This window comes from Sebastes fasciatus, chromosome 23, assembly GCF_043250625.1.
Source record: "Sebastes fasciatus isolate fSebFas1 chromosome 23, fSebFas1.pri, whole genome shotgun sequence".
NCBI lineage: Eukaryota > Metazoa > Chordata > Actinopteri > Perciformes > Sebastidae > Sebastes > Sebastes fasciatus.
The window spans coordinates 7,304,619-7,324,964 of record NC_133817.1 but is presented as its reverse complement, the minus strand read 5'-3'; the positions used below and the strand labels follow the sequence as shown (position 1 = coordinate 7,324,964).

At 40.9% G+C, this 20,346-nt stretch overlaps 2 protein-coding genes across 14 annotated transcripts in view; both read left to right on the top strand.

The window, feature by feature from the left end:
• grip1 (glutamate receptor interacting protein 1) overlaps positions 1 to 20,346 on the top strand; it is a 239,011-nt gene that overhangs the window by 167,741 nt on the left and 50,924 nt on the right. Inside the window, exon 2 of one of the 4 annotated variants that reach the window (XM_074625897.1) lies at positions 4,169 to 4,430. In XM_074625897.1, the coding sequence (XP_074481998.1) occupies positions 4,376 to 4,430 (55 nt within the window). In that variant the 5' untranslated portion in view covers positions 4,169 to 4,375. Of the gene's footprint in view, positions 1 to 4,053; positions 4,431 to 20,346 lie in introns of those variants that run through there. The other 3 variants (XM_074625901.1, XM_074625896.1, XM_074625899.1) reach the window with 3 other exon arrangements.
• Positions 11,675 to 19,797, top strand: LOC141762025 (uncharacterized). 10 transcript variants are annotated; one of them, XM_074625815.1, is made up of 6 exons: positions 11,675 to 12,727; positions 13,933 to 13,965; positions 14,032 to 14,790; positions 14,824 to 14,889; positions 14,956 to 15,547; positions 18,783 to 19,797. In XM_074625815.1, exons 1-5 carry the CDS (start codon positions 12,056 to 12,058, stop codon positions 15,295 to 15,297), a joined length of 1,872 nt encoding a protein of 623 aa, XP_074481916.1. In that variant the 5' UTR covers positions 11,675 to 12,055; the 3' UTR covers positions 15,298 to 15,547; positions 18,783 to 19,797. The 10 variants fall into 10 exon arrangements, with proteins under 10 accessions (XP_074481916.1, XP_074481913.1, XP_074481915.1 ...); XM_074625812.1 differs by having other exon boundaries at positions 14,032 to 14,229; positions 14,263 to 15,547; XM_074625814.1 differs by having other exon boundaries at positions 14,032 to 14,889.

Sequence of the window (20,346 nt, the reverse complement as noted above, 5' to 3'; positions counted from 1 at the left end):
AAGTACCAAAAGTAAAAGTACTCATTATGCAGAATAATTTATATTATATTATATATTATTTGTTTTATATTATTATATTAGAAATAGTTTGGAGAAAAAAAAGTATTTTATCAAATAAATAAATACATGTTAATAATACATTTGGTGGAGTACAAATTAATTTTAATTACTTTATATACTGCTGGTTAGCTTAATCTTTAATGATATATCATAACTTATTAGTTGATTTATATTTTGTATTATTATTAATCTGAATCTGCAAAGTTATGGAGGACTAAAGTTGCCCTGCCATTATAATAAATAAATCAATAAATCAATCAATAAATAAATAAATAAAAACAGAAAGAATAAAATGGGAAATAATTAAATATCAAAATATATGAATAGAAAAATAAGTAATTTGTCAGATAAATACTTTTTTTTCTGTTTCTGTGCATATTTATTTATTTTCAGATTAACCTGCACTGCAATTTCTTTCTTTCTTTCTTTCTTTCTTTCTTTCTTTCAAAACAAACAAACAAACAAATAATTAAATAAATTAACAATTATTGACAATAACTTGATTTTAATTTAATAATTAATAATGATGATTAACTGCTATGAGTTCAGTCTAACTGGCTGCAGGATCACATGATGTCTGTTTGTCTCCATATTGAGGTCAGTCTCTCTGCTTTTTGTCTTGTAGCCTGCAGAGACTCATCCTTCCACTTCACTGCCGCCACCGCCTCCTCCTCTTCCTCCTCCTCCCCTCCTCCTCCACCCACTCATTTCAAAGATATGGATTGTAAAATTTCATACATTTTGAAGACACTACATGTGAATAGGATAAAACATTTCACTCCCCCAGTTGATTACTGACATTGAGACAATTCATTTTTGTATAACAAGTTTTTTGAAATGTTATGTTTAATTTGCAAATGAGGCATTATCTTATGAAATATGTGCTATTTTTCATACATTTTCAGAACAAAAAACTGAACATTGGATAAAGCCAGGTTCAAAATTCTTGTTGACATATTAGAGTCAAAGGTTTTTGCACGGGGGATTTTGGATATCTCTTTTTATCACATTTTATAAATCAGAAAATACTGTCAACAGCCATTAAAAATCGATTTTTGCCATGTTTTTGGGAATATAATTTTGTATAAATCAGGCTATGAATGATATATGAACAAACCCCTCTGTAAAAACCTTCAGAATAAAGAAAGGAATGAAACTGGAAAGTTTGGTTTATGTAAGTGCAAGTGAAGTGGAGATTTCTGGCTCGGAGTCTGAGAAAAACCAATTTTAAAGATATGGATTGTAAAATTTCATACATTTTGAAGACACTACAGGTGAATAGGGTAAAAAAAATAACTGATAGATATCACGATGAAACTTCCCCATTTGATTACTGACATTAAGTAAGTTTTCTGAAATATTATGTTTAAATATGCAAATGAGGCATTATCTAACGGTAACTTTTGGTGAATTTAGGAAAATCTACAGATGCAAACAGACAAAGTAGTAAAATAAACACCTAAATGTGTATTTTTGATGTGTTCTGTCCACTAGCCTGAAAGAAGACATGAGAAGACATGTGACTAGTGCATTTTCCTGGATCAGAATCAGTACCAAAAAGGTCAAAGGTGCAGCAGCCTGACACAGTAATCATATACTGTATAGTTATTCTGTAATGTCAGTGATGTGTCATCACCTCCACTGCTTTCTTCTCTACTTTGACTGGAAACATTAAAGGCTGAAATTTGGCAGAATGCCCCTTTTATCCAAAGCCGGGTGGAGTTGGGGGGGGGAATTCCTCCGAGACGAGTCAGGACAGGAGACAGACTTCAAATACCTCTAAATGTGTGTGTGTGTGTGGTTTCCAGGTTAATATGTCTGCAGGGTCACTACTGTAACACAACACTCAGCAGATTGTTAATTAACAGAATCTGAAAGGCGTCTTTATAATATATTTTGTATGTTTGTCACAGCTGGAGCTGAACAACATGTTTTTTAGTATGAGAATAGCCGTGGGATCATTAGTGTCTCTGCATTTGTATATGTTTGTGTACTCATTATGAATAGTTTAATAGAAAACTACCTTTTATTGCCAATGTTTCTAAAGTATTGTTTCTCAACCTTAACCAATATATCATGATAAGGTTACTGTGAGAAACTGTGGCGCTAAGGGAGGTCAAAACTATTAATATTAGACATCACTGTTTACTTTTTAAAATGTGCATTTATAGCTCTTTGGAGGCCACAAAACAAACACCAATAAGTTTGATTGTAGCTTATTTTAGTGAGCTAAAGATGACATTCAACAAAATTGGATACAAGTTAACAGAGAAAAAAATTATATATATATTTTTTAATAACCTGGTCTTTTGATAAATGAAAACACAGGAATATGAATTGCTAGAGGGCACATAAATATCTGCATGTGTGTAAATACTGTTAATACTGAGCTACATTAAAACAGCTGGACACCCTGCGGCTTCACATCCTGGGTAATTAGCGAGGTTTAAAGGTGCTGGTAGGCTTGCTGTTTCAAGCCTTTTAATGATAAACTAAGCTAACTAGCTGTCCACTTTCCAAACCTACTCTAGATTTTGGTGAGGAAAAACTGTCATGTCCATTTTCAAAAGGGTCCCTTGACCTCTGACCTCCAGATATGTGAATGAAAATGGGTTCTCTGGGTACCCACAAGTCTCTCCTTTACAGACATGCTGTGTTTATGAAAATCACATGCAGTTTGGGGCAAGTCATAGTCAAGTCAGCACACTGACACACTGACAGCTGTTGTTGCCTGTTGGGCTGCAGTTTGCCATGTTATGATTTGAGCATATTTTCTATGCTAAATGCAGTACCTGTGAGGGTTTCTGGACAATATTTGTCATTGTTTTGTGTTGTTAATTGATTTCCAATAATAAATATATACATACATTTGCATAAAGCAGCATATTTGCCCACTCCCATGTTGATAAGAGTATGAAATACTTGACAAAGCTCCCATTAAGGTACATTTTCAACAGATAGAAAATATGGGATTAATCACGATGAACTATGAACAATCATGCGATTAATTGCAATTACATTTTTTATGGATTGACAGCCCTAAAACAAATATAATCAGGAATTAAAAGAGAGTGTGTGTTTTGTGGAGTGAAAAATCTCCCTTTAAGGTACATTTTGAACAGATAAAAAAATGTGTGATTAATCACGATTAACTATTTTAACCAGTTGACAGCCGTAGTTAACACATTTTATTACACGGCTTTGTTGAATACTCAATTCTGATTGGTCAAATAAGGTGTTCTATGGTCTGTTATTTCTTTATAACAGACCGTTGCTATGTATAGCAGACCGTTGGTATGGGCGGAGTTCTGATTTCGGATCCTGGAGGACCATTTTTGTGTCAAATTATTGACGTCTTAAGTAAGTCGTGTAATAAGCAGGGTAATGTACAGTCATAGCAGGTCGTTGCTGCGAAATAATCTCCCTGAAGGGTTGGCTTGCTGTACATAATCCCTTACTTAAAATTTTGGTTCAGCACAGACACATCATTTACGTATACCATCTTGGTTTAGATATATATTTTTATGATGCAAGCCTTATGATGAGGCTACAGAGTGCTCGGTCACAGAAGGGGTTAAACTATGACTAAGTATTTTTTAAAGCTCCATAGATTTATCTGTGTCAGTGTCATTGTTTGAACACTTTTAAATGAATCCATAAATCTTCATCTTGTATGGGCTGTTAGGGAAGCTTCTTTTAGCTGACGGGAGCTTTATCATGTCTCTCTACCACCACACACACACACTCTCTCTCTCTTTCTGCTATGAATGAATGAAGGCGGGAGGCGCGTGCTCACTGCTGGTGTGCTGGTGCTTTGCCGGACAAAACACTTTTAAATGGCTGCAAAAAAATAGCAACATTCTGGAATGTGTCGAGAAGCGAAGCAATGGAATTCTGAGGTTCTAACGTTCGAATAGAACCCCGTCTGCCTCCTCGCGGGCTCCTCCACGGTCATCACGTCACCCTCTCTCTCTCTCTCTCTCTCTTACTACTCTAGGTCGCTCTCCCACTCCTCAGAGAGCAGAACGAGGCTCCGGGGGTAGAGTTACGGGAAGGGGAGGGGGTCGAGAGACATAGACAAAGATAAGAAGAAGAGAGAGAGAGAGAGAGAGAGAGAGAGAGAGAGGGGTAGAGAGAGAGAGAGGGGTAGAGAGAGTGAGAGAGGGGTTAGAGAGAGAGAGGTAGAGAGAGGGAGAGAGGTGGATATCTATGTAGTGTAAGCTAAAGCTAACTAGCCATGTTGCTGCTCCCGCTGCTGGTGGTGTGTGTCTGCTAGCGGGCCGCCCTGGACTCCCTATCCGCCCTGAGGTGCATCATGCCCGGCTGGAAGAAGAACATCCCGGCCTGTCTCCAACCGGACCAGGAGGGAGGTAAGACCGGATCCCGACCCGGCGAGTGTGTATGTGTGTGTGTGTGTTGGTACATACCTGTGTGTGTGTGTGTGTGTGTGTGTGTGTGCGCGTGTGTGAGCGCGTGTACTAGCTAATTATCGCCGGTTAGAGCTCGCGCAAGACAGACAGACGTCGTTGAGATTAGTAGAAAGTTGGTAACTGATACCGTGTGAATGTGAATGTGTGTGTGTGTTGTCTCGTGTTAATCTGACGCAACGGGGTTGAGGTTACAGTGACGTTACGGTGATTTCACGTTAAGAGAGGCTACTAACGTGCTCATCATTAACACCGGGTTACCGGTTACCGAGCAGACGAGCAGCGGAGCTGAGTTAGCAGAGGGCTGCTAACCAACGGTTGATCAACGGTCGACCAACGGCTGACCAACGGTCGACCAACGGTTGACCAACGGTTAAACCTGGTGCTGGTCAACCAGAGGGTCTGCCCTTGTGTGTGTGTGTGTGTGTGTGTGTGTGTGTGTGTGTGTAACGACCACCGTCACCGGGCTGCGGACGGTAGCAGCTCCGGTGTTTTACCGGTGTTACAGTGAAATGTGTGACCCTGAGGTTTTCTGTGACGCTGGAGGGTCTGTCAGGTGTGATGGACTGATGATGATGATGGTTGGATTACATATGTGACAGGTGAGGTGTTAGTACACACAAATGACCACCGGTTTCTGCTCTCACTACCGTTAAAATCTAACGTTTTCTGGTTGCCAGTGTTTTCAAACCCCCCCCCCATTGAGATAACACGGTAATGGTGTAGTGTGGTGCTGTAGTAGTGGATTATTTTGTGGTGTATTACTCTTATTGTATAGTCGATACCAATACCAGTGAATTTACACGATTCTCGATACCAATTCGATACCACGGTAAAAAAAAACAACAAAAACAATAAATCCCATGTTATTCAACACACACTCCTTTATTAATACATTTGAACATTACAAAAAACAAAGGTATGTATCCTTTAAGTAGTAAATATGTGTGATAGACTGATGGTGACGGTTGGATTCAACATTGACAGGTGAGGTGTTAGTAGACCTGGACACACCGATGACCACCGGTTTCTGCTCTCAATTCAATTCAATTCAATTCAATATGCTTTATTGGCATAACTGTCAGGTGAACAATATTGCCAAAGCGCCAATTCAATAATACATTTAAAAAAAATAAAAAATAAAAACATATATATACATATATACAATTCATTAAGCAAATTACAATATATAGATATTTAAAAAGAAAATAATTTGTTGTGTCAGTAAATCAATCAAACAAACAAATAAAGAACAATTGATAACAATATATTGCAATATCAAATGATGATGAAAGATAATGAAAACCAACAAAAAACAAACCATGAAGTAGAGAAGTCAATAAAAGACAAAGTGTGAGTTACATCTGTTATGTGTTGGTAAGGTTGTCTCACTACCGTTAAAATCTAACATTTTCTGGTTGCCATGTGTTTTCATAACACCCCTCCATTGAAATAACACGGTACTGGTGTGGTGTGGTGTGGTGTGGTGTGGTGTGGTGTGGTGCTTTAGTAGTGGATTATTTTGTGGTGTAGTACTAGTATAATATTGTTTTGTGTGTATCAGTAACTAAGTATTTACTAAATACAATTTTGAGGTACTTTGCTTGAGTATTTCCATTTTATGCTACTTTATACTTGCACTGTATATATGCACTTTAACATCAGTTACTTTACAGATTCAGAATATTAAGACTAATTACAATCAACAAATAATAATAATTATAGTTATAATTAGGGCTGTCAATTGATTAAAATATTTAATAGCGAGTAATTATAAATTATTCGCACATTTTTTTATCTGTTCAAAATGTACCTTAAAGGGAGATTTGTCAAGTATTTAATACTCTTATCAACATGGGAGTGGACAAATATGCTTGCTTTATGCAAATTTATGTATATATTTATTATTGGAAATCAATTAACAACACAAAAAAATGACAAATATTGTCCAGAAACCCTCACAGGTACTGCATTTAGCATAAAAAATATGCTGAAATCATAACATGGCAAACTGCAGCCCAACAGGCAACAACAGCTGTCAGTGTGTCAGTGTGCTGACTTGACTATGACTTGCCCCAAACTGCATGTAATTATCATAAAGTGGGCATGTCTGTAAAGGCTAGACTTGATGGAACCCATAGAACCCATTTTCATTCACATATCTTGACAAGCTAGTATGACATGGTTGGTACCAGTGGATTCCTTAGGTTTTTTTAGTTTCATATGATACAAGTATCTTCACTCTAGTGGTAGTGGGAAAGGTTACAATCAGGATTCATTCCCAGGACAAATAACTCTTCAGTAGTCACAAGTATTTATCGGCTCCAGCTCCGATCGGCAATGAAACATGAAACCCGGATGGACACGCTCATTTTCAACCTTTTTCCGGCGCTTTTTTTGCCATCTCAGTCACAAATTACATTCATCTCCATCCATGCAGCGCTCGAACATCGTTCCAAATTAGTCCGCACCGAGTTTGGAAAAGAGACTGAATAAATAACAGATATAAAAAACAATTTTGTTGGAAAAAGTGTATTGGTTTCCCACTTAGTTGTGGCTTCTGCTTTGATCATTAAATCCCATAAACAAGATGTTTTTTATCAAAGATAAATTGACTTTCTGTGTTTCACATTTAGACATTCATGAAATCCTTGAAATATGAGCTATTTATGATACAAATCTGAAACATACTTAATTATTAATTGCAGCAACAGACTCACTGTTTGTTTTAACTGAAGCGATTAGTCAGAAGTCAGTTACAGCTTCTCTAATAGGAGCTTTTCTCTGTTTTATATCACTGTATATTGAATAATGGTCAGACAAAACAAGGAATTTGGGAAATTTGAGGACAGTGTGATGAGCATTTAATCACAATTTTTTGACATTTTAAAGACAATTAATCAACAAAATAATGGTCAGATTTATAAATAATTAACATAATCTTTAGTTGCAGCCTTATTATAGTGTAATATGATATTTTGTATGATACTGATTTGTGGAGTAAACCATGGAAAGATGTAGTGCTTTTGGTGTAATAGCCCCTATTAGTTTCTCATATATAATTTTTGCATAAATGTTTATATTTCCAATCCAATAAACAAGCTGTTTCATAAAAAAAAATCAGATTTAGAAATATAATTAATTGTTTGGAGCTAAAATGATTGTAGTTGATCACCAGAAAATTTATTGGCAACTGTTGTTAAAAAGTTAAAATGCCAAACAATTCTCTGTTTCCAGCGTACTAAATGTGAATATTTGCTGTTTTTATTGATATTAAACTTAATATATTTGGGTTTGAACTGTTGATTGGGTTTGAACTGTTCAACGGTTTGAACTGTTGATCGCAAAACAAGACACTTGAATATGCATGCTTGGGCTTTGGGGAATTGTAACATACATTTTTTCAACATGTATTGACATTATAGATGATTAATTGATTAAATAATTTTCATTTTAATAGAGGAAGTGTGAAAATAGTCCTATTATTATTATACATATCCAACATGTACGAGACGTTTTCAGTCCAGCGTGCAGTAAAGTAGATTTTAAACATGATTCAACAGTATTTATGCGCCCTATTTTCTCTCTTATCTTGTATTAAAATGTGAATCTACTGAGAGAGACGCAGATAAATGGATAAGAACAGACGTGTCAGCGCTCACCTAAACTGCACCAGGCGTACAGTAGTTATCCTCCTTCTACACATGGTGTCAGATTCAGCAAACCATTTTTAGCTCACATTTAAAAGGTTTACAAACTCTACATGACTGTCACCGCAGAATGAGGACACATTCTCCTCTTTAAAGGAACACCAGAGACATGTTGTCTGCTTCCAGCCTTTTAAAACTCTTATATATATATTTCGTTTTTGATGGATAAATAAGTAAATAAGGATTTCCTGAAAGCAGCAACATTTCAAATGACATTTTCTTGGTGAGAGAAATTGACAAATGATTCCTCATTCAGTTGTAAGCTTAAAAATGTGAGAATAAATTTTTTGCAGCAAAGAAAATAGAAGCAAAGAGACTTGACTTTTTACAACAACAGCCAAAATGTTTATTATATTTATAATGTTTTATTGTTCAACACAGGACATTTCAGTAGAATATGAAAATAGAATAGAAATTATTTAGTTTTACTTTTGTAGGCGGACGTTTTACTGCCGTCCGGTAGTCGCTTTCAGTCCAAAATGGCGGAAGTGTAGCTCTGCTGCTGAGCGCTGACGTTACAATGGAACAAACTACTTTCACTTCTTAGCAAAATACGTTCTTTGTTTGCACATTACCGTTATTGAACCTGTTTTTTATGATTATCACTACTGTTAACTTGTTTACTTTTGGCATTGTTTAAAGATTTGGATTTGCTAATCTTTATTTTTTATTGGGGCTGTCAATCAATTAAAATAGTTAATTGTGATTAATCACATGATTTTCCATAGTTAATCATGATTAATCGCAAATTATTAACACATTTTTTATCTGTTCAAAATGTACCTTAAAGGGAGATTTGTCAAGTATTTAATACTCTTATCAACATGGGAGTGGACAAATATGCTGCTTTATGCAAAGGTATGTATATATTTATTATTGGAAATCAATTAACTTATTAATATCTTGTATCTTGAGTCCATTACAACGTAAAAATCGCAAGTCGCGTTAATGCGTTAAAGAAATTAGTGGCGTTAAAATAAATTTGTGTTAACGCGTTATTATCGCGTTAACTTTGACAGCCTTATTATTTTCACTGTCCATCAATCTTTTTGTTGATTTTTCAATTAACTGATTAATCGTTTATTCTACGAAATGTCAGAGAATAGTGAAAAATGCCCGACGTGATGTCTTGTTTCAGTTTACAAGAATATACAACACACAAAAAACTGCAAATTGTCACCTCTGAGAAGCTGGAGCCAGAAACTAATTGTCTTTTTTTGCTTGATTAAACCACTGAAAATCATTAATACATTTAAAAATAGTTGCCGATTAATTTTCTGTCGATTGACTAATAGTTTCAGCTCTATTACCACGCCGTCAGTGGGATTAAAAAGCATGGTTTCCAGTATATTCCGGTATTAAGTGGGAGGATGTTTTCAGCCTTAGAGGTGTATATATATAAAGAATCTAACCATGTTGTGTTGTGAACCTGTCTGTGGTGCTCATGCAGAGATAATAATATAATCCTCAGGTGTACAGCTTCCAGCTAAACGGTGGTCACAGCGCTTCACAGCGGGGCGGCTGCAAAATAACAATATATTAAAATGTTAAATAGTCGGAGCCACGCAGAGAAACATGGTGGTTCAAGGAGAGAATAGAGTAGAAGAGAGATCAGACAACCAGCGGCACAGGAGTAAAAATAGATGACAGGTAGCTAAATAATAGATACACAAATAAGAGACATGCTCTACTATTGTATAGTAACATGTATATTTATATATAGCCAAATATCACAGCGTCTCAATGGGCTTTAAATGCAGTGATATTTACTTATTGTATTTACTTATTTGCACTGTGGTTATATGTTATACATTTTTATTCATTTATCGAGTCATTTATTTATTCTTTTATTTTGGCAGGTTCTGTCCTCCATATAGGATTACTTATTCCAGCACTGATTAACTGTTAACAAGATGAATGAATGACTAAAAAGATGTCACCTCCTCACTCCCGGTGCAGAGGGAGTTGTAGGAGGGAAAATGGCAGCTACAAAAATTTAACAGGAAGTCATGAATATATTCAAATTAGTCGCATTTATCCACAATTTGCTCAGATTAGTATTTTCTGGCTCCAGTGACAAGATGACGAGTTGAGCTTAAACTCCAGCAGGCTTCACAACGTTGCTTTATAAACCTGTTGAGGAAAACACAAACACTACAGGCGACGTTTTACAGGTTCATGACCCTGATTTCTCTCCTGGCGAGTCCAGAAGGGACCAGCACCTGGCTGCCTTCAGGCCTCAGTGAGACCCTGATCTGGAGCCAGACCTCTGCTGTCTGCTGATCCACACCAGAGTCCTTCGCTCTAAACGTCCTCACAAATAAACTCACCTTCATCACACGCTGACGGCTGCAGCCTGGTTCATTATGCTTGATTCGTACGGCCATTTTTATGTTGGATAGTCTGTCAATTCTTTTTTAAATTAATCTTTTAGTTTATTCTCCAAATGTCCATCTGCTACTTTAACAATAAATCAGTTATTTGTATCAGTCCCATGTAGGACAGCCCTAATATACACACATGCACTCATACATTTACACTCATACGTACACATTTACATACATACAAACATACATACATTGAAAACATACCATAATACAACAACACAAACACTAAAAAAAGAGAGAAAAACAAACAGAACAAACCCCAAAGACTTCAGCTATCTGTCTTTTTTTATTATATTAATTTAATGTCATAAACATTCATTATTGCGGTCATAGTTAAAGGTGTTGTGGAGCTGATAATGCATCATATTTACAGGAGTTTGTAATGTTTAGTCCTTCGTATGTAGATAATTGAAGGGGTCAGAATACGAATATAATGCAGTCCAGTACAAGACCACCACTAACTAATGATCTAGTGTTAAAACATTTAATTTAATTAACAACTTTATGACAGTCTCAATTAAAAATGTAACATTATAGGCATCATAACAGTAAACTTTATATCACAGCAGTTGTATTAGACTGTGCATGTGTACCTAATAAAGTGGCAGCTGAGTGTTGTCACATTTAAGATAAAAATTCAGTAAAAACCAATAAAAATCATGTTTTTTAAATAGACGATGACGCACATTGTGTGTGCGTGTGTGTGTGTGTGTGTGTGTGTGTTTGTGTGTGTGTGTGTGTGTATCACAGCATGACATCATCCACCGTTTTAAGCTTTTGACTTGGAAGCAGAGAAAATGGCTCAAACACACACACACACACACACACACACACACACTAAGACACACACACACACACGCACACTTAAGACACACTGTAACACACAGCGTGACAAACCACACACACACACACACACACACACACACACACACACACACTCTAACAGACACTGACTGTCCTTTAAGAGGTGCTGATGTCAGAACTCTGCTCATCTTTGTCCTCAGGATTACTGAAGCAGACCTGACTCTGTGTGTGTGTGTGTGTGTGTGTGTGTGTGTGTGTGGGGGGGATGTTGTTGCTATGACACTACCTGTCATGTCATCACATCGTGATGTCATCACAGATTGCTAGAATGTGAGAATGTGATGTTGCGACGACATCACATTGTGATAACATGAGAATGTGATGACATCACAATGTGATGTTGAGACGACATCACATTATGATAACATGAGAATGTGATGACATCCCGATGTTGTTCGTCTTTGAATCCTGTGAAGGTCACGTTTCTCCTGTGATCTATTTCTTTACATAACCTCACAGATAAACTCGGAAACAAACTTGTTGGTCAAACAGTTTGCTAGCAAGCTGCTGACGTTACGGTTAATTTAACTTTAGGTTAAATTTAACATTAGGGTTAACCACTTTAACATTAACAATAGACAAGGGTGACTACATTATTTACAGCTCCATGGGGCAAACATCATCATTATCAGACTCTTCGGAGCAGTTGAGCGATGAAAACCTAACGAATGTGGAAGACTTGAAGGCAAAATACAAAGCTCTGGAGGTGACTACCAAGATTCTGGTTCATCTCAACAAGGAGTCTGAGAAGACCTGGGAGAGGAAAGTCCAACAGCTGGAGACAGAGAACAAGGAACTGGAGGACAAGTTCTCAGAGGATCTAGCTAAAAAACAACAAGGCTGGGAAATGCTGCAAAATGACCTCCGGAGCAAAGTGAACCAGCTGGAGGAGAAGATCCTCCATAGGGACACAGAAATCCTTGGTGTCAGCAAGGAGAAGGAGAGTTTCTGTCAGAAATTCACAGAGACCAGAATCCAGATGGTAAGCAAGGGAGATGATTTCCTACAGAGCGAGGAAGCCTGGCAGGACAAATACAAGGCTCTGCAGGACAAGCTCACGAAGGAGCTAAGTGAAAATGAACAGAGCTTGCAGACCACAGTCAGACAGTTGGAAGAGGAGAAGACGCTACTGGAAGATATCTGTCTGAAATTGAAGAAGAAGACGAGAGGATCCTGTTCTTGCTTGAGGAGGACCGAAGATCGAGATACAACGTTACAGAAGCTGAAAAGCAAAATGCGTGAGGAGACGAAAAAGGAAGAGACGGAGCAGAAAACTGAGGTTAAAAAAGAAGAGATGGAGCAGAAAACTGATGTTAAAAAGGAAGAGAAAAAGCAGATAGCTGAAGTTAAAAATGAAGAGACAAAGCAGAAAGCTGAGACAAAGCAGAAGAATCCTGACGATGACCCACTGTGTGTGTTTGTGGGATGTTGTTGCTGGGATGGAAGGTATCTCTCTGACACTGTGTCAGGCCATCACATTGTGATGTCATCACAGAATGCGAGAATGTGATGCTGAGATGACATCACATTGTGATAACATGAGAATGTGATGACATCACAATGTGATGTTGAGACGACATCACATTGTGATAACATGAGAATGTGATGTTGTTCAGCTTTGAATCCTTTGAAGGTCACGTTTCTCCTGTGATCTATTTCTTTACATAACCTCACAGATAAACTCGGAAACAAACTTGTTGGTCAAACAATTTGCTAGCAAGCTGCTGACGTTACGGTTAATTTAACTTTAGGTTAAATTTAACATTAGGGTTAACCACTTTAACATTAACAATAGACTAGGGTGACTACATTATTTACAGCTTCATGGATCAAACATCAACGTTACCAGACTCTTCGGAGCAGTTGAGCGATGAAAACCTAACGAATGTGGAAGACTTGAAGGCAAACTACAAAGTTCTGGAGGCGACTACCAAGGGTCTGATTCATCTCAACAAGGAGTCTGAGAAGACCTGGGAGAGGAAAATCCAACAGCTGGAGACAGAGAAAAAGGAACTGCAGAAAAAGTTCTCAGAGGACCTAGCTAAGAAACAAGAGGACCTAGCTAAAAAACAACAAGGCTGGGAAATGCTGCAAAATGACCTCCAGAGCAAAGTGAACCAGCTGGAGGAGAAGATTCACCATAGGGACACAGAAATCCTTAGTCTCAGCAAGGAGAAGGGGAGTTTCTGTCAGAAACTCACTGAGACCAAAATCCAGCTGGTAAACAAGGGAGATGAACTCCTACAGACCGAGGAAGCCTGGCAGGACAAATACAAGGCTATGGAGAACAAGCTCACGAAGGAGCTGAGTGAAAATGAACAGAGCTTGCAGACCACAGTCAGACAGATGGAAGAGGAGAAGATGCTCATGGAAGATATCTGTCTGAAATTGAAGAAGAAGACAAGAGGATTCTTTTCTTCCTTGAGGAGGACCGAAGATCGAGATACAACGTTAGAGAAGCTGAAAAGCAAAATGCGTGAGGAGACGAAAAAGGAAGAGACGGAGCAGAAAACTGAGGTTAAAAAGGAAGAGACGGAGCAGAAAACTGAGGTTGAAGAGCAAGAGACGGAGCAGAAAACTGAGGTTAAAAAGGAAGACACAGAGCAGAAAACTGAGGTTGAAGAGCAAGAGACAGAGCAGAAAACTGAGGTTAAAAAGGAAGGGAGAAAGAAGAAAGCTAAAATTGCAAAGGAAGAGAGAAAGCAGAAAGCTGAGGTTAAAAAGCAAGAGAAAAAGCAGAAAGCTGAGTTTAAAAAGCAAGAGAAAAAGCAGAAAGCTGAGGTTAAAAAGCAAGAGAAAAAGCAGAAAGCTGAGGTTAAAAAGCAAGGGGGAAAGCAGAAAGCTGAGGTTATGAAGGAAGAGACGGAGCAGAAAACTGAGGTTAAAAAGGAAGACACAGAGCAGAAAACTGAGGTTGAAGAGCAAGAGAAGGAGCAGAAAACTGAGGTTGAAGAGCAAGAGACGGAGCAGAAAACTGAGGTTAAAAAGGAAGGGAGAAAGCAGAAAGCTAAAATTGAAAAGGAAGAGAGAAAGCAGAAAGCTGAGGTTAAAAAGCAAGAGAAAAAGCAGAAAGCTGAGGCTAAAAAGCAAGAGAAAAAGCAGAAAGCTGAGGTTAAAAAGCAAGGGGGAAAGCAGAAAGCTGAGGTTATGAAGGAAGAGACGGAGCAGAAAACTGAGGTTAAAAAGGAAGACACAGAGCAGAAAACTGAGGTTGAAGAGCAAGAGACGGAGCAGAAAACTGAGGTTGAAGAGCAAGAGATGGAGCAGAAAACTGAGGTTAAAAAGGAAGGGAGAAAGCAGAAAGCTAAAATTGAAAAGGAAGAGAGAAAGCAGAAAGCTGAGGTTAAAAAGCAAGAGAAAAAGCAGAAAGCTGAGGCTAAAAAGCAAGAGAAAAAGCAGAAAGCTGAGGCTAAAAAGCAAGACAAAAAACAGAAAGCTGAGGTTAAAAAGCAAGGGGGAAAGCAGAAAGCTGAGGTTAAAAAGCAAGGGGGAAAGAAGAAAGCTGAGGTTAAAAAGCAAGGGGGAAAGAAGAAAGCTGAAGTTAAAAAGGAAGAGACAGAGCAGATAGCTGAGGTTAAAAGGGAAGAGACAAAGCAGATAGCTGAGGTTAAAAAGGAAGAGACAATGCAGATAGCTGAGGTTAAAAAGGAAGAGACAAAGCAGATAGCTGAGGTTAAAAAGGAAGACACGGAGCAGAAAACTGAGGTTGAAGAGCAAGAGACGGAGCAGAAAACTCAGACAAAGCAGAAGAGCCCTATCCGTAACCCATTGTGCGTGTGTGTTGGATGTTGTTGCTGGGATGGAGTATATCTCTCTAACAATGCCTCTCATGCCATCACATTGCGATAACATGTGATGAGACAAAGCACAAATCTGAGGTTAAAAAGGAGGAGACAAAGCAGAAGAAGAACCCTAACCCTAACACGGAATGAGGAATGAGGGTTTGATGTTCTATATTTTGGGCTTGATGTACCACCTGGATAATTTGGGTATTAGGGTTTTGTAGTCTGTTATGGTGGCTCAGTGATTGTGTCACTGTGTCTGTGTGGGTTTTCTCCTGGTGCTCAGGTTTCTCCCACAATAAAAAGTTATGCAATAGGCTAATTGCTAAATCACAAAAAACCCAATGACGACACGAGGCAGAGGAGGAGTTACCCGGCCCGGAGGAAGCCCGGGGCCCACGTCTGGAGCCAGGCCCAGACGGAGGGCCCGTCAACGAGCGTCTGGTGGCCGGGCTTGCCACGGAGCCCGGCCGGGGATACCCCGAAAAAGGAACGTGGCACCCCCCTCCTCTCCATCCTGTGGGCTCACCACCTGCGGGAAGAACCGCTTGGGTCGGGTGCTCTGCCACACGGGTGGCAGTGAAGGCCAGGGACCTCGACGGACTGGACCCGGGCGGCAGAGGCTGGCTCTGGGGACGTGGAACGTCACCTCTCTGTGGGGGAAGGAGCCGGAGCTTGTGCGGGAGGTGAAGCGCTATCAGTTGGATCTGGTAGGGCTTACCTCTACGCACAGCCTCGGTTCTGGAACCGTACTCTTGGATAGGGGTTGGACTCTATTCTTCTCTGGAGTTGCCCATGGTGTGAGGCGCCGGGCGGGTGTGGGGATACTCACAAATCCCCGGCTGAGTGCCGCTACGTTGGAGTTTACCCCGGTGGACGAGAGGGTCGCCTCCCTACGCCTTCGGGTTATGGGGGGGAAAACTCTAACTGTTGTTTGTGCGTATGCACCAAACAGCAGTTCGGAGTATTCGGCCTTCTTGGAGACCCTGAATGGAGTCCTGTATGGGGCTCCAGTAGGGGACTCCATAGTTCTCCTGGGAGACTTCAACGCGCACGTGGGCAACGATGGAGACACCTGGAGTGGCGTGATTGGGAGGAACGGCCTCCCTGATCTAAACCCGAGTGGTCGTTTGTTGTTGGACTTCTGTGCTAGTCATGGATTGTCCATAACGAACACCATGTTCGAACATAAGGATGCTCATAAGTGTACGTGGTACCAGAGCACCCTAGGCCGAAGGTCGATGATCGATTTTGTAATCGTATCATCTGATCTGAGGCCGCATGTTTTGGACACTCAGGTGAAGAGAGGGGCGGAGCTGTCAACTGATCACCATCTGGTGGTGAGTTGGGTCAGAGGGTGGGGGAAGACTCTGGACAGACCTGGTAAGCCCAAACGCGTAGTGAGGGTGAACTGGGAACGTCTGGAGGAGGCCCCTGTCCGAGAGATCTTCAACTCACACCTCCGGCGGAGCTTTTCTGGCATCCCTGTGGAGGTTGGGGGCATTGAACCCGAGTGGACGATGTTCAAAGCTTCCATTGCTGAAGCTGCGGCGGTGAGCTGTGGTTTTAAGGTCTTAGGTGCCTCAAGGGGCGGCAACCCTCGAACATCGTGGTGGACACCGGTGGTCAGGGAAGCCGTCCGACTGAAGAAGGAGGCCTTCCGGGATATGTTATCTCGGAGGTCTCCGGAGGCAGTTGCAGGGTACCGACGGGCCCGAAGAGCAGCAGCCACTGGCGTGACGGAGGCAAAGCAGCGGGTGTGGGAGGAATTCGGAGCAGCCATGGAGAAGGACTTTCGGTCGGCACCAAAGTGCTTCTGGAAAACCATCCGGCACCTTAGGAGGGGGAAACGGGGAACCATCCAAGCTGTGTACAGTAAGGATGGGACACTGTTGACCTCAACTGAGGAGGTAATCGGGCGGTGGAAGGAGCACTTTGAGGAACTTCTGAATCCGACCAATACGCCCTCTGTGGTAGAGGCAGAGCTGGAAGCTGATGGGGGACCATCATCAATTACCCTGGTGGAAGTCACTGAGGTAGTCAAACAACTCCACAGTGGCAAAGCCCCGGGGGTTGATGAGATCCGCCCAGAAATGCTGAAGGCTCTGGGTGGGGAGGGGCTGTCTTGGATGACACGTCTCTTCAACACCGCGTGGAAGTCGGTGACAGTGCCTAAGGAGTGGCAGACCGGGGTGGTGGTTCCCCTTTTCAAAAAGGGGGACCAGAGAGTGTGTGCCAATTACAGGGGTATCACACTGCTCAGCCTCCCTGGTAAAGTCTACTCCAAGGTGCTGGAAAGGAGGGTTCGGCCGATAGTCGAACCTCAGATCGAAGAGGAACAATGCGGATTCCGTCCTGGCCGTGGAACAACGGACCAGCTTTTCACTCTCGCAAGGATCCTGGAGGGGGCCTGGGAGTATGCCCATCCAGTCTACATGTGTTTGTGGACTTGGAGAAGGCATATGACCGGGTCCCCCGGGAGATACTGTGGGGGGTGCTGCGGGAGTATGGGGTGAGGGGGGCACTTCTCAGGGCCATCCAATCCCTGTACGCCCAAAGCGAGAGCTGTGTTCGGATCCTCGGCAATAAGTCGGACTCGTTTCCGGTGGGGGTTGGCCTCCGCCAGGGCTGCGCTTTGTCACCAATCCTGTTCGTGATATTCATGGACAGGATATCGAGGCGTAGTCGGGTGGAGGAGGGTTTGCAGATCGGTGTGCTGAGGATCTCATCGCTGCTTTTTGCAGATGATGTGGTCCTGTTGGCATCATCGGTCTGCGACCTCCAGCACTCACTGGATCGGTTCGCAGCCGAGTGTGACGCAGTCGGGATGAGAATCAGCACCTCTAAATCTGAGGCCATGGTTCTCAGCAGGAAACCGGTGGTTTGCCTACTCCGGGTAGGGAATGAGTCCTTACCCCAAGTGAAGGAGTTTAAGTATCTCGGGGTCTTGTTCGCGAGTGAGGGGACGATGGAACGTGAGATTGGTCGGAGAATCGGAGCAGCAGGGGCGGTATTGCATTCGCTTTACCGCACCGTTGTGACGAAAAGAGAGCTGAGCCGGAAGGCAAAGCTCTCGATCTACCGTTCAATCTTCGTTCCTACTCTCACCTATGGTCATGAGGGTTGGGTCATGACCGAAAGAACGAGGTCGCGGGTGCAAGCGGCCGAAATGGGTTTCCTCAGGAGGGTGGCTGGCGTCTCCCTTAGAGATAGGGTAAGAAGCTCAGTCATCCGTGAGGGACTCGGAGTAGAGTCCTTGCTCCTTTGCGTCGAAAGGAGCCAGTTGAGGTGGTTCGGGCATCTAGCACGGATGCCTCCTGGGCGCCTCCCTTGGGAGGTGTTCCAGGCACGACCAGCTGGGAGGAGACCACGGGGAAGACCCAGGACTAGGTGGAGAGATTATATCTCTACTCTGGCCTGGGAACGCCTCGGGATCCCCCAGTCAGAGCTGGTTAATGTGGCCCGGGAAAGGGAAGTTTGGGGTCCCCTGCTGGAGCTGTTGCTCCCGCGACCCGATCCCGGATAAGCGGTTGAAGATGGATGGATGGATAGGCTAATTGGACACTCTAAATTACCGCCAAATATTTTTGTAATAATTTTGGTGGTAATTTATAGTATGAAACAAAACTTCAGTCACCCTCTATGTCTCCACCCCCACCTCCCTCCTCATCTACCTCACCTTCATCTCTCAACTACCTTTATGCTGTTACTCTGTACACACGACATCTATTGCACGTCTGTCCACGTCCTACCTCCGCCAAGGCCGAATGCCTAGGAAGGAGGTTATGTTTTCACCGGCGTTGGTTTGTTTGTTGTTTTTGTTGTTGTTGTTTTTGTTGGTTTGTTTGTTGGTTTGTTTGTTGGTTTGTTTGTTGGTTGAGCCAGCCTCGGGAATTTATTTTAATAACTCCGCAACATCCCCCTCACCCCCATCACCTTCTACGTCTCCACCTTCATGAATATCCATTGCTCTGGTGTCGGTGCTCCTGTCTGTTTCTCTTTAAGGGCGGCACAGTGGCTCAGTGATTGTGTCCCTGTGTCTGTCTGGGTTTTCTCCTGGTGCTCAGGTTTCTCCCACAATAATAAGTTATGCATTAGGCTAATTGGACACTCTAAATTACTACCAAAAATGTACCTCCACCAAGGCCAAAGGCCGAGGAAGGAGGTTATGTTTTCACCGGCGTTGGTTTGTTGGTTTGTTGGTTTGTTGGTTTGTTGGTTTGTTTGTTTGTTTTTTCCATTTGCAGGATAACTCCAAAAGTCCATGATGGATTTGAATTTTTTTTTTGGAGTGGTGGGGTGTGGCACAATGAACAATCCATTAGATTTTGGTGGTGATCCATTGCTCCGGTGTCAGTACTCCTGTCTGTTTCTCTTTAAGGGCGGCACAGTGGCTCAGTGATTGTGTCACTGTGTCTGTGTGGGTTTTCTCCTGGTGCTCAGGTTTCTCCCACAATATATATACTGTATATATATATACAGTATATATATATATATACTATATATATATTAAAAAAAACTTTATTAAAAATCAAATAAACTATAAATAAAGTAAATTAAATTTCAATATGTCTGTCCCTCTGAATAAATGTATACAGTATAAATACACCCGTATGACATTATGGTGGCTATAAACTAGAAGTACTGGTATCTGTTTACGTTGGGATTTAAACAACACTGAAGCTGATCAAAAAAACTATCAATGTTACGTAATATATATATTATTTATTTTATATATATATATATATATACATACGTATGAGCCTGTTCTATAATAAACAATGATTTATTTGCAGTAAAAACCATGTGACCTTCATGATTATTTTTATTATTAGCATTATTTACTGGTAATTATTTAGCTTTTAATTTGAATCATCTGCAGGATGTGTTTCATAGAGAGTAACTTCATAATGATTGAAGAAAATAGTTTAGTGAATTGTTGTGAATGAATACAGTTTTTGCTAAGCAGAGAAAGTGCCGACTCTGAGGAAATGTACATTATACTGCATTTATCAGAGTTGAGTTCAGAACAGGGACACATCTTGATAAAATGTGATCAAATATACTTTTAAAAGAGGGGAAATGAATATATGTCTGTAATATAAATATATTGTAG